General features: G+C 38.5%; 1 protein-coding gene across 1 annotated transcript in view; it reads left to right on the top strand.

The window, feature by feature from the left end:
• Window positions 1-17974, top strand: part of SLC2A13 (solute carrier family 2 member 13) — a gene marked incomplete at its 5' end in the record, with an annotated part of 304099 nt that overhangs the window by 191865 nt on the left and 94260 nt on the right. Inside the window, one exon of the mRNA XM_039217667.1 lies at window positions 1074-1194. Within this exon, the coding sequence (XP_039073598.1) occupies window positions 1074-1194 (121 nt within the window). The remainder of the gene's footprint in view (window positions 1-1073; window positions 1195-17974) is intronic.

The raw sequence follows: 17974 nt of genomic DNA, 5'->3' as shown, positions 1-17974 counted from the left end.
TTTTGGGAAGGTCTTGGGCCTTGCACGAGATCACAAGAGTCAAGAAAAGGCAGAGTTGGAATTTAACCACAGATTTAACTTGACACATCCCCTGTATCTTAAACACATACATCCCAGCCATTAGATACTCCCTTTACATTCCATAGTGCTCCCCAAAGTTCTTCTTTTGTCCATTCATTTAATAGGAATTTTGGTCATATCTTAAGTTATCTCCCAGTTTAATCAGTAAAAACTTTACTACTGTGTAATAGCCTCCCAAAATTCCATATTTTAAACACATTGAGCCACTCTAATTGTACAGATTTCTGCAATCGTATTTTCTTTCTTCTTCTGTTTAATGACTCTTCTTGTTTACCCTCAACAATAGCTGGAACAATGGTCAAAAATTTGAAAATTTTCTTTTTTACTGTCAGGATGTCGCTCAGGGACTCAAAAGTGAACCTTTTAAGTGAGAACATTTAATCACTCATTTTAGAACTTAAAGGTTCTACTTCTAAATACCAACAGGAATGACAAATGATTATGTGTGATCTATCATTGCTGGAATCTTAAAGTCCTGAAAGAGTCATGCTCCTCTTCTTAAAAAGAAATGTTTTTTTCAGCTGCTTTTGAAATGTTCAGTATGTTTTCAGTTTACTGATTTGGGATCTTACATGATAGAATGCCATTAGAACAATTTTCTTGGCAGTGGAAGCAACCTGTGGTATGAATCTATTGCCTTTCATACTTCCGACATCTTGGGCACTCAGTAATGCTGGCTTCTTTAGTTGATTTTGTGACTGCCAACAATCCAATGTTTTCTGATTTTTGGTTTTGCAAGAAAATCATCGCCAGTCTACTGCTTGGCTAGCAAATATATTTGTTTTGAATTTTGCCGTTTTCTTATTTCACAGTAAATGTGCTAGTGAGTGTTTCTGATAATCTGTATTTTTATTAGAAACATTTTTTTTAAATAATCCAGTGAAGACAAAGGTACTTGCAAAGAGATATGTCTTGCACAACCCAGTCTGGTTTGAAAGAATGTTGCCAACTATTCTCTGAGGTAAAACTTTTTTTTCTTTTTTTTTTTTAAGGTACCACCGTAGCACTCATTATTCTTGCTTTGGGATTTCTGCTGTCAGCCCAGGTTTCCCCACGCATCACGTTTAAACCGGTAGCTCCATCAGGACAGAATACTACTTGCACAAGATACAGGTGAGATTTTATAACGGTCCCCTGTGTTAACCTAACTCTGCTAACTTTTTCGTTTACTTTTAACTTTGCTACAATTTGAGAGTTGAGTAGAAGCTTGCATACAGAGGAAGGTAAGAGTGAGAAAGGTGGTGGGAAGGGACCACCAGAAGGAGGAACAGCGTTTGCAAAGACATGAGGGTAAAAGTGGTTAAGGAAATGTGAGTTTTAGACACAGTGTTGATGATATTTTAAAGTTGGGATGGACTCTAACCAGAAATACTGTGAAACCATTTTAAATTATATTTGCCTCAGTGGCATCTACATTCCAGGTAAAAAATAAATACTGACATGAGTAATTAAACTCTTCTATGATAGACATGTCTGATATAGTAGATTATCATCTGCATATTCTCACAGTCTTCACAGACTTCCACAGGTATCCCCTCATTCATAAGCAGAAAAGGAAGTTTTCTTTCACTGCTGGGGTTCTTATAGAGCATTAGAAAGTGGAAGCAAATGGTGGAAGAAAGTGGAATATATTCTGATGACCAATTGCAGGTGTCGGAGCTCTAATGTTAAGTCTCATGGTAGACACACTTAGATGTGATTAGATGGTTGGAGAGATGGATGGATAGACAGATGGACTGAAGAATGAACAAATGGCTTAATTAGAGATTGAATGACCAGAGTAATTATATGGCACCAGAGTTTCAAAGTTTATAACTTCATTTTAGTGGGTTGAAAAGGCTAGCAGCCGCTTTAAAATATATGGCTAGAATAAGACCTAGCTTTAAAAACAAAATATAATATTCCAGCAGTCTCAATTAGATGGACACAAGTCTCAAGTCAATGGACGAATGATTTGTTAATTTATTAACTTTTAGTCAGATACTCATATGAAATTAAAACACTACATTGAAATACTAAATTCCACTGGGGTTCCACTTGGAAGTTCTTATTGAGCAGGTATTGTATTTATGGTGTAATTCTTGTTGCAATAATGAGGAAGCTATCTATTGCTATGCTTTCCTGGTCCAAAATTCTGATATTCACTTTCCTTTCAAAATAAATGGTTCTACTCCTTCTTTCTCTTACTAATAAGGTTACTTATTTATTGGCTTACTGATTTTTTTAGTAGTCTTTATCTTGTTCTAAAGAAGACTTAAAGGTGTCTTGATAAAAGAAGTTAGCTTTAGAATAGACCATACCTAGATGTAGTGATATTTAGTTTCTTTGGACATCCCCCACATCAACTGCTAGATGGTAGAGACATTACCAGAATTCTACATGCTCTACTACTTTCTTTTCTTAGAAATTTTTTTAATGTTTCTTTTTGAGAGAGAGAGCACGAGCAGGGAAAGAGCAGAGAGAGAGGTAGATACAAACTCTGAAGGAGGCTCCAGGCTTTGAGCTGTCAGCACAGGGCCCAACATGGGACTTGTACCCACAAACTGTGAGATTGTGACCTGATCTGAAGTCGCCTGCTCAACCTACTGAGCCACCCAGATGCCCTAAGGACTCTTTTATTTTGCTCCATTGATAAATGTGTCTGTTTCTGTGGCAGACCACATTGTTTTAATTACAGTAGCTTTGTGGTATATGTTGAAATCTAGGATTGTGATACCTCCAGCTTTGCTCTTCTTTCTCAGGAAAGCTTTCACTAGGCCTTTTGTGATTCTAATACAAATTTAGAATTATTTGAATTATGTGAAAATTGCTGTTGGTATTTTGATAGGATTGCATGAAATCTGTAGATTGCTTTGGGTTGTATGAACATTTTAATGATATTAATTCTTCCACTCTGTGAGCATGGTATAACTTTCCATTTGTGTTGTCTTCAATTTCTTTCATCGATGTCTTACCATCTTCAGAATATGGGTCTTCCACCTTTACTCTTTTTGGTACGGTTGTAAATAGAACTGGTTTTTTGTTGTTGTTGTTAAATTCTCCTTTTGCTACTTCATTATTAGTACACAGAGAATGCAAGAGATTTCATTATATTACTTTGGATCCTGCAATTTTTTGAATTCATTCAATAGTAATGTTTTTCTGGTGGAATCTTTAGTTTTCTATATGTCATACCATATCATCTGCAAATAGTGACAGTTTTATTTCTTCCTTACCTATTTAGATGCCCTTTATTTCTTTTTCTTGTCTGATTGCTGCCGTAGGATTTCCAGTACTTTGTTGAGTAAAAGTGGTAAGAGTGGACATCTGTGTCTTGTTCCTGATCTCAGAGGAAAATCTTTGAGGTTTTTTTTTACCATTCTTACAATTTTTTACCATTAATATGGTGTTAGCTATGGGTTTTTCATATATATGGCTTTTATTATGTTGACATGTTCCCTCTAAATCCACTTTATTGAAAGTTTTTATCAGTAATGAATATTACATTTTGTCAGATTTTTTTTTTCTGTGCCTGTTGAGATGATCATTTGGTTTTATTCTTCCTCTTGTTAATATGACATACCACACTGATTGATTTTTGAATATTGAGCCACCTTTGAGCCCTAGAAAAATCCCACTTGGTTATGGTGAATGATTTTTAAGTGTATTGTTGAATTCAGTTTGCTAATAACTTTTTTTTAGGATTTTTGCATCTGTTTTCATCAGAGATACTGGCCTCTAATTTTCATTTTTTGTAGTGTCTTTGGTTTTGGTATCAGGGTAGTACTGGCCTAAGCTTTCTGTCCTCTTCTATTTTTTGGAACTGTTTGAGAAGAGTAAATATGAACTCTTCTTTAAGTGTTTGGTTGAATTCACCTGTGAAGCCATCTGGTTCTGGACTTGTGTTTGTTGGGAGGGTTGTTGTTTTTTGTTTTGTTTTGTTTTGTTTTTGATAATTCATTCAGCTTCATTACTAGTAATTGTTCAGTTCATATTTTCTATTTCTTCCTGATTGAGTTTTGGAAGATTGTATGTTTCTAGGAATTTATCTATTTTTTTCTAGGTTATCCAGTTTTTTGGCATATAGTTCTTCACAATATTCTCTTGTAATCCCTTTGTATTTTTTTAGTGTCAGTTGTTATTTTTTGTCCTTCATTTCTGATTTTATGTATTCACATCCTCTCCCTTTTTTTGTTGATGAGTCTGGCTCAAGGTTTATTATTTTGTTGTTGTGTTTTTTTTTTTAAAGAACCAGCTCTTGGTTTCATTGCTCCTTTCTATTTCTTTTTTTAGTCTTTATTTCATTTATTTTCAGTTGAATATTATTTCCTTCCTTCCACTTGCTATGGGCTTTAATCTTCTTTGCCTAGCTCCTATAGGTATAGGACTAGGTTGTTTGAATTTTTTGTTTGTTTGAGGCTGGCTTGTATCACTATAAATTTCCCTCTTGTAACTGCTTTTACTATGTCCCAGAGGTTTTGGACAATGTGTTATCATTTTCATTTGTCTCTGTGTATTTTTTATTTCCACTTCTATTTCTTGTTTGGTCCACTTATAGTTTAGTCTCCATGTGTTTGTATGTGTTCCAGAATTATTTCTTGTAATTTATTTCTAGTTTCATACCATTAGGGTAGGAAAAGATGCTTGATATGATTTCAGCCTTCTTATATTTACTGAGATTGTGTGGCCCAAGATATGATCTGTGCGGTTGATCATCTGGTCTAATGTGTCTTCAAAGCCAGTTTTCTTATTGATTTTCTGTTCCCTATTATTATTGTATTACTGTCAAATTTCTCCCTTTATGTCTGTTAATATTCACTTTATCTATTTAGGTGCTCCAATCTTGGGTGCATAGATATTTACAATTGTTATATTCTCAATCCCTTTATCATTATGTAGTATCCTTCTTTTCTTTTGCTACAGTGTTTTTAAGTCAGTTTTGTCTGATACAAGTATTGGTATCTTGGCTTATTTTTGCACCTCTGTCTTTATGAGATATATCATTCAGATAACATTGCTAGGTAGAGTATTCTAGTTTAGAGGCTCTTTCCTTCCAGCACTTTCAGTATATCATGCCACTCCCTTCTTGCCTTCAAAGTTTCTGCTAAAAATGTGGTTAGCTGTATGTTTTCCCTTGTATGTAATGGCTTTCTTTTCTCTCATTTCTTTATTTTTTTTCTTTGCATGTATAATTTATATTTATTGATTTCCTGGCTTTCAGTAGCCTATGGATAACAGTAAAAATGCATTATAGAAGAAAATGTACAATTAGTTCGAGAGCGAACTTTGGCATAATGGATGGATCAGCACATGTTTGGGGCAAATATAAAGCTTTATTAACTGTCAGAAGCAGTTACAATTGATGAGTGTTATTTCACTATATATCTTTCTGCTGATTATTGTTTTTTTTAAAGAGTCTCTTTAATGGGAAGCTGATAGGTTGGCTAAATTTACATTTTAATCTGTATTTATGAGAGAGGTGGCCCCAGAAACTCATTGGCAGAGACAACATTCCTGAGGGATTGGGGCAGGGAGTCAGCTTTGGAATCTGTCCACTCACCTATTCTGTTATTTATCCAAAAGTATCTGTATGGGGAAGGGTGAAAAATCTACTGGCCTCCTTACCACTGGCCACATTCCCACACTCCAATTAATCTCCAGGAGAAAGGGCCAGATGTTTGTCCTGCCCAGAGAATGGAACTCCGGTCACACTTGTGTGTCTTCTGTCACTGGGTATCAAAGCCAGCACCATGGGCAGTGGCATCAGCTCCCAAGCTTCCTCACCAAGGATTCCACATAAGAGGGAGTGATATCTTGGCCCAAGGAAAGGCAACACTCTCTTGGAACCTGCTTCTCCTGTTTCCTAACTGGATTTATGGCCAACCCAACAGGCTCCAAGGAAAACACAGAAGAGACAATAGCCTCAGATCCAGAGGAGCATCTACTCACGTACATTGCTCAACAGTTCCCATTTTAAACCTAGAAGAGGGCCTGCACCTGAGTTGTAAGCCATTAAACTCTGGTTTTGTTAAGCAAGAACAGTAGTTAGGACGTGGAATAGTCAGAGAAAGGTTTTTGACAGGAAGTAAAGAAGTAAATCCTCCTGTAGCAATACCTTTCTCCCCCCTTTCGAGGAGAGGGGAGGAACCCTCCTCTGGACTTTCCATTGGAAGATTGATGTGGAAGCTTCCATTGTCCTCCTGAGCAATTACATGTTCAGAAGTCAGAAAGGGGCAGAAGCTGTCTCCTAAGCTAATACTCTGTTCCTTTTTTATTTTTTATTACTTCAAAATTCTCCCTCTATAATTACTTTTGAAGAGCAGTGCTTACTCCCTTGTGACTTTTGCTTCCAGGCAAAGGTGGTCAGAGCCAGCAGTTAGCCTGGTTGTTGACAGTTACCAAGCTCTGCTGCAGCTGCAGGTGCACCAAAGAGGGCAGCTAAGAAGTTCAACTGCTGGAACTGCAGAAACGCTGATTCCCTGTAACTCTGATGTAGCACCAGTCTTTGCCTGGGCTGCTTGCAGGGTATGATGGGGCAGGAGCCATTTTGGAGGGAAGCCTGCCTTTGCCAAGGTGGGCAGGTTGTGTAGGGTCCACAGAAGAATGCTGGGGTGGGACACACATTGCTAGCAAAGTAGATGGAGAGTGTTAGAACTGTCTCCTCATGCATCCAGCTATCTAGCCTGGGGGATGGGGAAGAGAAATGGTACCTGTAAGTACTTTTGTTCCTGAGAAATTTCCTGAAGGCTCTTACGTCTCCAGCACACGTTCTAAGATAAACCAGTAAATCTTCACATATACCCCTAGGTGCTTTTCAAACTGCTGTTTTGGTTGTGTGTCTCAGGCAGAATTATTGTGCTGGCTCTTTAAGCAAAGGGACTCAGTTTCCTACCATCCTCTGGCTCTCCTGGAGTTAACACCTGCTGATTGTTAAAGTTCCCAGAATTAAGCCCTGCTTATTTTTTAAACTATTATTTTGCGAGAGAGAGCATGAGAGCATGTAAGCACGTTGGGGATGGGTAGAGAGAGGAAGAAAGAGAATCCCAGACAGGCTGTGCACTCAAAAACCATGAGATCACAACCTGAGCCGAAATCAAGAGTCTGATTCTCAACCAACTGAGACACCAGGTGCCCCAAGCCCTTCTTATTTTTAAAACTCCCCAGGTTAAGATCACAGCTAGGTGTTACGGGGACTCATATTCACAGTGAGGGTCCCAGTGACAGGTGTAGGTAGTGTGCTTCTCCAGTCTCCATGCTTCTGGTGTTCCTTCCATTCTTAAAAAATATTTATTCATTTTTGAGAGACAGGGAGCAGGGGAGGAGCAGAGAGAGAGGGAGACACGGAATCTGAAGCAAGCTCCAGGCTCTGAGCTGTCAACCCAGAGCCCGACATGGGGCTCGAACCCACAAACCATGAAATCAGGATCTAAGCCAGAGTCAGATGCTAACTGACTGAGCCACTCAGGCACCCCTCCTCCCATTTATTTAGTCTCGCTGGTAGGTTTGACTCCCAACTTTGTCTTCATCCCTCTTACCCTTTTAGACGTGGCCTTCTCTGTGTGAGTAACCATGGACTGTCTCTCATGCCCATCCTCACGGTGTCTTTAGTTAGTTGCAGAGATGTAGCTGTTATCTCAGTGTGTCCATAGGGCAAGGTGAGTGCAGGGTCCTCCTACTCCATCCTCCTCCTCCAAACTGCAGAATATTTTAATTTTTTGGGTTATTGATATTTTATTCCGAGACCTGGTTATATTTGTGTGAATTAAAAAAAAAAAAAAGTCTTTCAGATCTTTTTACTGTACAGAGATGGAGATAGACGCACGTTGCTATAGTCGACTGTTCAGCTGACTGAATAAAAGCTTCCACAGGGTACTGTGACTGGGAGGAGTAATTCCTGTGTGGGTACCCTCCAAATCCTATATCCATATAAGAATATGCACACATACGCTGCTAATGTAGCCTTCAGCTTCATACTCTCATGTTACTAGTATACTATCCCTTCTGTATCCAATTAAACATTTTTTATGAGAGCTATTGAAGCTTTGAAGATTTATACTTTTGCTAAGTAACATTTCCATCAAATTTTTGACATTTCATTATTTTCAAGTGTGATTTCAGTATATGTAAATCACTATCATAAAATCCTTCAGTGTAGACAGGTATTTCCTAAACTACATATTTGTAGAATTTCAAGGTACCCTTGCCCTAGGAATTTTCATCTCATTCATTCATTCATTCATTCATGTATTTACTTAAAAATATTTATGGAACACCTCTTTATAGGATTATAATAAGGGTGAACTAATATAAGAAAACAGTGCCTGGCATAATAATCACTCTGTAAATGTCACAGCATTGTTATAATGAGTAAAACCTATAATTGGAGATGACCTTGGGATGATAGGTAGTCTTTCAGAGAAGATTATCCTGGGGATAGAATGTTTGAGCTGAGCTCTGAAAGGGGAAGAGGAGCATGCCTGGCAGAAGAAACAGCAGATGCAGAGGTCATGCAAGGCACAAGGAGCTCCGCAAGTGCAAGGAACTGAAAGAATGCTAATGCAGTTAGAGAAGCAAAGAAAACACTGGTAAAGTAGGCGTGCAAGACCTCAGAGGTCATGTGAGCTATTCTGCTCTTCAGTCTAGGAACATGAACCCGTTGAGAAGTTTTCAGGGTAGTGGCTTGACCAGACTTTCAATGCTAAGCTTTCTCTCTGGGGGTGGGGTGCACAGAGGGCAGGCATGGGCTGATGTAGGGTGACTGGCTATTAGAGTTCTCTATGACAGAGATGATGGTTGCCCAGACTGTGGTGACAATATTGAAGATAAACAGGTAGAGTAATTCTTGATAGATTTAGGAGCGAAAAATCAACAGGAATTGAATAGTAATTGATTAACTCAAAGCAACCAGGTAGAAGAGATCATGGAGATAAAATGGGGTTATTTGGTGAGGCAATCACTATATTTTAGTAAGAATTTACAAAAGAGAATGGGTCTCTAATTCATTTTTATTTTTTCTTTTAAAATTTCTCAATTGAGAGCCTTACTTAGAATCATATAAGGAAGTGTTAAAAGCCACCCATCCCTCATTCCGGTGGATCTGTCTCACCAGAATAGTGGAGGATATGATAGACATAGGCCCTCAGGTGATTCGAGTACATTTTCCATTAAGAACCACACACCATAACACTTCAGTTTTTTAAACTGTCAGCTTCTTTTCATTTCCTTCCCCCCTACCTTGAACATTGTCCAGCCTTGTGTGATGTAGCGCACATTGTTGGCATGACTCTATACAACTGTTAGATTCAATCATAAAATTTAGGAATGTGCAGAAATGCCATTAGCACCTAATTTTTTCCCCAGCATTGGACATCCTGGTGATGATGTGTTTGTATCCAGTAATTCTTAGCAACTTGACAATGAATATACTATTACACTGTAAATTGAAACGTTCCATTTTTGTCAAATTTTGTTTCCCACCTGGCGATTTCCTTTAAAATTAATCTATTCTGGGGCACCTGGGTGGCTTAGTCGGTTAAGCGTCCGACTTTCGCTTGGGTCATGATCTCGCGGTTCGTGGGTTCAAACCCCGCGTTGGGCTCTGTGCTGACTGCCAGCTCAGAGCCTGGAGCCTGTTTCAGAGTCTGTCACTCCCTCTCTCTCTGACCCTCCCCTGCTCACGCTGTCTCTCTCTCTCCTAGAAATAAATAAAACATTAAAAAAAAATTTTTTTTTTAATTAAAAAAATAAAATAAAAATAAAAATCTATTTTAATTTTTTGGTCTGGTTGTACAGGCTAATATGTTTTGAAGTTACAGAAGAAAATATGTCTGTTGAATAATATCCACAGATCTACTTCAGATGAAGATAAATGTACATAAAGGGAAAATGAGCATTGAAACTAAAAGCCCACCTACCCTTATCATGTACCCTTATCCCCAAATAGTTATACCTGTCTTTTGCTTATATTTAAATACCCAGGTGCTGAATTTGACACCTGGATGAGAATTGTGCAAGAGATTCTTAGAAGTAGTTGGCCACTTATGAGACATTTTCATTTGCTTCATGACTTTTTTATCTTCATGTGTTGGCATTTGGCCAAGGACCTACAAAGCCCCCAGAGTAGCAGGATCCTCTATTCAAATTTGTGTTTTCCACAGTCAGGGAGTGCTTTTTGGGAAACCAGAAAGACAAAAAGGACGACTCTAGTTTAGCTGTGCAGAGCAGGGAAAGAACATCCCAGGAAGAAGGAGCACCATGTGGACAGGCCCTCCCCGGGGAACATGGCTTCTTCTAGAAGTGTATCAGGGAGGCAGGGCATAGCGGGCAAGCAGGAGAATGGCACAGAGATAGACTGGATGACAGGCCAGTGACAGACCATTCTGGGACCTCGTAAACTGTGAGAATTTGGGACATTGTGTTAGATAACTGAGAGGTCTTTTTTTGAAGGGTGATGAGATGAAATGGCATAATCAGGTTTGCGTTTTTAAAAGCGCGCTCTGGGGCGCCTGGGTGGCTTAATCGGTTAAGTGTCTGACTTTCGCTTAGGCCATGATCTCGCGGTTCGTGGGTTCGAGCCCTGCGTCGGGCTCTGTGCTGACTGCCAGCTCAGAGCCTGGAGCCTGTTTCAGAGTCTGTGTCTCCCTCTCCCTGACCCTCCCCTGCTCACGCTGTCTCTCTCTCTCTCTCCTAGAAATAAATAAAAATATTAAAAATAAATAAATAAATAAATAAAAATAAAATAAAATAAAAGCGCGCTCTGGCTGCAGAGTGGAGAACTGATAGGGAAGGACCAAGGGCGCTAGAGGGAGATGAGGTAAAAGAGCTCAGTGGCCTGGGGCAGGAAGTAATGCAGTGTTGACAGTGGCTCTGAAGAGGTGGAGACTCAGTAGGTTGGAGGGGAGTGACAGGGCTGGGTGATCAGGTGGATCAAATGCTTTACGCACGGTTAGAATCATACTCAGGTGAGAGGAGCCCAGACATCTGAGACTTGACTCTTGTCCACTTCTTGGAAACATCCTCCAGGGTGTAAGTGTGTAGACCCTTCCCCCTTGCTTTCCTATTAAATATAGCAGTTATGTGGTAGGAATAGTACTTAGTATTTGCTGTCACTTATATTCTTCTTTGAAACATTATTTTCATCACTTCTGGAATTCAGAAGACTCTTTGAGTAAAGTTCTTCTGAACTTGTCCGTTTAGGTTTGAAATAACAGGAACAGGTAAAAGGAGAAACCTGCATCTCTGATAACCCATAAGGACCTTTTATCTCACTCAATGGCTCTGGTCATTGTAATGAAAAAATAAAATCCAACCTGGTGGTGTTCTGTTCACACTTCAAACCAATCTACTTCGGATTATCATCCCTACTTTGTTCTGTGTAAACAGAAGGAGTGCACCATCCAGTACTGTGACAGCAATAGGTAGAGCTGTGACCACTGGCGTATTTCCCTACAATAAAGCCCAAGGACACTACAAATAAAGTGAGTACTAAATGGAGTTTCTCAAAAACTTAACTGGTCTCCAGTCAAGTTTAATTAAAATAAGATCACCTTCTTATAAATTATGATATGAATGAGTGATGAAAAACAGTTCACATATTAACATTTAAACATTCTATTGCAGTGGGCCATCCTTTTATTTTATTTAAGCTTATTTATTAATTTTGAGAGAGAGAGAGAGAGACCACATGTACAAGCAGGGGAGAGGCAGAGAGAGAGGGAGAGAGAGAATCCCAAGCAGTCTCTGCACTGTCAGCACAGAGCCTGACACCAGCTGGAACTTGTGAACTGTGAGACCTTGACCGGAGCTGAAACCCAGAGCCAGCCACTAAACCTATTCAGCTACTCGGGGTCCCCTATTTTCTTTTTATTTTATTTTATTTTTTTAATGTTTTTTATTTATTTCTAGGAGAGAGAGAGAGAGACAGCGTGAGCAGGGGAGGGTCAGAGAGAGAAGGAGTCACAGACTGAAACAGGCTCCAGGCTCTGAGCTGGCAGTCAGCACAGAGCCCGACGCGGGGCTCGAACCCACGAACCGCGAGATCATGCCCTAAGCGAAAGTCGTTCGCTTAACCGACTAAGCCACCCAGGCGCCCCTCCCTATTTTCTTTTTAAATACGCAGCATCAGATTAATCACAATCTGATTAAAAGACTCTTTTTAGTGAGTGTAACTTTAGAAACTGTTTTGGTTAACTGGGTGGTTGGTTGGTTGGGTGAGTGGGTGGATGGGTGAGAGAGAGATTGGCTGGCTGGAGTTGAAAGAAGGTAGGTGACACTGACTAAAGGAAGTTTTGTGTATAATTTCATAATCCTGAAAGGCAGGTATATTTGGTGGAAAATTTGGTAATTCTTTGTTGCTATAAAATAGTTAACATAGAAAGCTTCCAACCCTTTGTCTCTTTAAAATGCTTGGCCTTTACTTCAAATGCTGTCTACAGCATGATTAGTGATTTATTTTGTAGGCATGCTAACAGACACAGCATTTGAGGAGGGACGATCTCTGGGCACACAAGTCACATGCTGATCAGGCAATGCTTCAGTGAGTTTTTGACACTGGTTCTTGGTAGTAACAAGAGAGTGTCCTAATATTAATAAGTAAATAGTGAAACAAGATAGTATGACACATGCCTCTTGGACTGTAACATCCAGGTTATATGGTGAGTACATGAGAGGATTAGGAAAATGAAGTCATGTATCCTAAGCAGCCTGGTTTTAGAAGCAGACATCCAGCAATTGATCGTTGTATGATTCCATACACTTTAGCAAATCAAAGAATACTGCACTTCAGAAAAAATATTTATATACATTTGTAATCAGCTCATTGTCTCATAAGCAGTTTTTGAGAGTGGCAGTAGGTCAGGCGGTATTGAGATTAAAGGGGGAAAAGGAAGCCTTACTCCACATTCAAAGCTAGGAGGGAGAAAGATGCAAATAAATAACTTCAAAGTAGTGTGGTGAATCAAAGTAGTGTGGTGAAGGCTGACAGCTGTGTCAGAGCACGCCCTGGCATAATTCACTTCTAGGCCCATCACAGAAGGCTTCACACAGGAGGGTTCTTAACCTTAACATTATTCTAGACATCTTCTTAGAGAAATGTTTCCATCTGCATAAAATCAATTATATAAGAGTACAAAGGAAATCAATTATATTGAAATACAGTTGCCGAAATATTTTGCTAAATTAATTTGTTAACATAGTAATGTGTATAGTTTTTCACCAACATTGAGTAATAGACCTGTCTGCAGAGCTAATACCAAAGTTTTAAAACAATAGCGAGTATAAATGGTTTTTGACATTTCTGCAGCCACTATCATGGGGTATGAAAATATGCGTGATTTCTATTGTCAGTAGTTTATTGCCTATGTTGATAATTGAAGGAAGTGCTAAATTTTAGTAAAAGGCTAATGAAATAGAGGTGCAATTTTTTTTTCTCATCCAAGTTCATAGGCCCTGTATTAAATACTCACATAGGAGTGAGCTTGATCTAACTCTCCAAGGGTGAATAAGAGTTTCTCAGACCTTGGAAGTAGAGAAGGCCCCCAGGGCATGTGTCAAACAGATTAGCTCTTCATGGAATTCTAAAGTTTGGTAGTTCTTGGAGAAAGGGACACCAATCCTTTCTGAGGTGGATGAGGTGGAAGGAAGGGCGAGGCTTCATATACTAAGGCAAGATGTATAATAGATGACAGCCATTCAGTGGCATGGGGCAAGGAAGTAACATAATCAAATTTGAACTTTAGAAAGAGTTTTCTGCATGAATTTTGGAGGCCTTCTTGAAGGAGAGGACAAAAACTTCCAGAAAGAAATAACAGGAATCTGAAGTTACTGCATGATGGTGAGCTTGAGGACAAAGGTATCTTTGGAGATGATTGAGAGTAGACTGGTTAGATAGTCTCTGAACAGTAGCCTGTTTGGATAGTTCAATTTTATAGATGTTCATTTGGGAGTTAAGTGACCCCAGGTGATATATCTAGGAAAAAACATGGACCATAATTTCAGGCATGCTTTTTATTTTAAAATAATAATAGTTTCTTTTTTAATTTTTATTTTTTTTAGAGAGTGAGTGGGGGAGAGGGACAGACGGGGGGGTGGAGAGAGAGAGAGAGAGAGAGAGATCTTAAGCAGGCCCCATGCTTAGCACAGAGCCCAACTTAGGGCTCGATCCCACGACTCTGGAATCATGACCTGAGCTGAAATCAACGAGTCAGACACTCAACCAACTGAGCCACCCAGGTGCCCCTAAATAATAATGGTTTCTGCTAATTAATTCTTACTATATGCAGGCGTCACTCCACATGAATATTACCTCAATTACCTTTGAATTTCCCTAAGTAGAAGATGTTGTCTTTATATAATTTTATGAATAAGTTTATATAACTTGCTGAGCATGGTGGAACTGGGCCACCCAGTTGCAGGGCCGCCTTGTTCTCTCTACCACCATCCCCTTTGGTCAGACTAATGGGCTTTCTTTGAATATGTGTCATGATTACCCATCTCTGAGTATTAAAGAAACTAATACCTGAGAAGAAAAAGGAAGGGTTTTTAATTCGACACATTTAACCGCCAGGTGTTCAAATGCTAAGTTTTTATTTAACAAAGTGATTCCCTGAAAATCAAGTATCATATGATGAAAATAGTTAAAACTGCAACCTAATTAAATTTTGGCATCACTTAATGTACCATTTAGTTGAACTAACATTAAAACTCTTTAAAATCATGACCAATCACTTTACTTTTTCAACAACTCTGATCCTGGCAAAATAAGATACACCTTGATAAATACCATGCTTTCGTGGCCTGAACAAAGTCCTTACTGATTTCTAGGAGAATCATTTATGGAACTAAAATGATGCCCAGCTTAGAAGTATTAAGGACTAGGTTTATAAATCCCCGACTCTGGACTTTATCACAATTAGAGGTGACTCCCTTCATTCTCTGAGGCCTGCTTTTGGGTCTTCTTAAAAAGAAAGAAGTCAAAAGTTTTAGAGCACTGACCAAGAAATCATCATAGAGACAATGTAGTATAAGCACTGTTCTCTTCCAAAATATTGCCAAACCACGTTTAGATACCACCCACAGGGGTTCAGCCTTCTTCTGGTGAGGTGAGATTTCTTTTCCAAAATGTCTAGCTCCGGACCCCCACAGAGGAAGCAGGAAGCACAGTAGACACAGAGGCAGCTGCCTGTAGTTCAGCTCCATTCTTTGTGTGTCCAACTGGACAGTTATTTCAAGTGGGCAAGATAGTCAAACCCTTACTAAATTTTTTAAAACATTTATTTATTTTTGGAAGAGACAGTGGGGAAGGGGCAGAGAGGGAGACATAGAACTCGAAGCAGGCTCCAGGCTCTGAGGTGTCAGCACAGAGCTCGACATTGGGCTCAAACCCTCAGACTGTGTGATCGTCACCTGAGCCAAAGTCAGACGCTTAACTTACTGAGCCATCCAGGCGCTTAACCTACTTGAGCCACCCAAGACTAACCCTTTTTATTACCTTCTAGAGAATGAGTGGCAGCAGTGGTCAGCCATCAATCTCTCATCTTCTTTGAAGCACATTCATTGGACAAGTCCTCTTTTTTCTCTAAAGCAGCACTGAAACCTTGAGCAGGACAATAACTTCTTGACACAAAACTTTCACAGGGATTATGTAGCATTTTAGGTTCTATTTGTTGCACTGTGGAAAGTGCATGTGAATTTTTGTTTTACTCAAGAGTAATCAATTGTAGTCCATTTGTACTGTCATGTTAACAGGGCATTAGGCCCATAAAGGGAACTTTGACCAGAATATCCCCAAACTATTCCTGAAACTGATTCATTATTATTTCTTCCCAATGGACTTAGTTAATTCTCATGAAAAAATTAATCCAGGTGAATGACTGTCTGACTTACCAAGCTACTGAACACTGACTTACCAAGCTACTTATTTCATATAAAAGTTGTAACAAGTAGTATTAGAATCATTAATAATAACCACCTTATGCATCTTAATGCACCCAAAACCACACACTCCTGTGTGGTAGTCCTTTATAAACCATACTACCCCTTGCATCTGAAAACAGATTCTACAACTTATCAATACTCTGTTGTTCCGAGATGTCCAGGGACAAGAGATAGATTGAGACATTGTTCCCATCCTCAGGGAAATTTGCATTTGTAGAAGAGAAAGATACTTTCACACAGCTGCCTGTAATCTGTATTTTAACACATGGGTAAGGAATATCATTCTTTTTGATTCTCAACATTATGAGATAGATAATTCTATCATTTTTGGAAGACTTTGAAAACTTGAAAGTTTAAACTATGCTTAATTTGCAGTGATAAACTCAAAGCTCAGCATGTCTTGAGTATTCTGTATTATTAGATATCTGATGATACAAATCTGTTTTTCATTCCACAGCTTTTTACTTGATACATTTAGTGTAACTGATATTTTTCTCCACATGCATCCATATTGCAGTCGCCTGTCACTTTTTGGTATTAACATTGATGATTATGTCAATTTTGTAGTAATTTCATCTTAGAACAGTTTTTTTGAAATGATCTGCATTAGGACCAGCTTGTCAGTAGGTTAATAAAGTCTCTAACTTCCACAGAGACTTAAAAAATGCACTGCTCATTTTTGTACTTTATCAGTATCATAAAGTCATTGCCAGTAGCCTAGCTGAGAATAAGAACTTAACTTTTTCAGCTTATTATTTTTTCTTCTGTTTGATTTTAACCTTTATATCATAAATCCATGATGTCTTGGGAAATCAATAATAAAAGTTGTTTCATAGAGAGAACTTATAAGCATTTTTTAATTTTATCAGTTTTGAAAGCAAAGAAAAATCTTTATTCTAACTGGTATTTATATAAATGTTTAACATTGTATATTGACTCTGATATCAAATATTTAACTTTTAGTGATTTTTCTTTTTGTCTTTGTGTGATTGATATGTGACTTTTGTACATATCTTCACAAAAGCTTAGTGTAAAATAATAAACATTTGAAGATAATAATTCAAATGATAAATATTAGTTAAGGCAATCATATTTGGTAAGAATGTGTATTGTCCTCACTCATATATGCCATACAATTATGTATTGCACTGTGAGTCAAGAAAGACTGAAACACTGAGTGACAATTAGCATATACTGATGTTGACACAGATATAATTCTTTGTTAACTTTATTTTCATATTATGGAGGGTGGAGGGAGGAAAGAGTTAGTTTATAGGATAAGAATAAACTTTAGAAATTTGAACATACTAAATTAATATTCCTGCTTTTTGTACTTGGAATTCCAGTGTATATATCAAAGTGGGCTTTCATCCTTACGTGAACTGACTGTGATTTCAGTTCACTTGCAGAAGAATTATGAGGAGTTAGTATTGTACTTTTTTACATCTATTCTATTAATATCTGCAGGCTACCTTATTTTAGTTAATACCTAGATTGTTGAAAACTGTATCTGTGCAATAGAGGAAGACAGTACTTAAGACAGTCATTTGTCTAATTATATTTTTAAAAAATAACTTTTTTGGTTCCAATAACTACCCATTGCCAAATCTGTTGGCTCTTAGGATAGTATGAAAGGTTTCCCAAAGCTGGGAAGACAACATTACAGACAAGGGGAATAGCATGTGTGCAGAAACATGCTACTAGAAATATTTCTAGAATATTTTCTAGAAACTGCAAGTGCGGGATGTTTTCTAGATTCAAATACTCAATTTCACAGAATCCACTTTTTTCTTTCATTAAACTATGTGCCTTGTATACCTAATTTTTTAGAAATGACCTGAGGAGCAGTAATTTTAAGCTCTGTCATGGTGGGGTGGGGTGAGGTGGTGCATGGGGAGCCACTGGCACTAAAAAAGTGTAGGCCATGGAATGGGCCCCTGAGAGTTCTTAAAAATGTTTAACTGTGGGGCGCCTGGGTGGC

This window comes from Hyaena hyaena, unplaced genomic scaffold, assembly GCF_003009895.1.
Source record: "Hyaena hyaena isolate Hyena2069 unplaced genomic scaffold, ASM300989v1 scaffold_704, whole genome shotgun sequence".
In the NCBI taxonomy this organism is placed as follows: domain Eukaryota; kingdom Metazoa; phylum Chordata; class Mammalia; order Carnivora; family Hyaenidae; genus Hyaena; species Hyaena hyaena.
The sequence above is the reverse complement of the archived record's forward strand: the minus strand, read 5'-3'. Positions and strand labels throughout refer to the sequence as shown.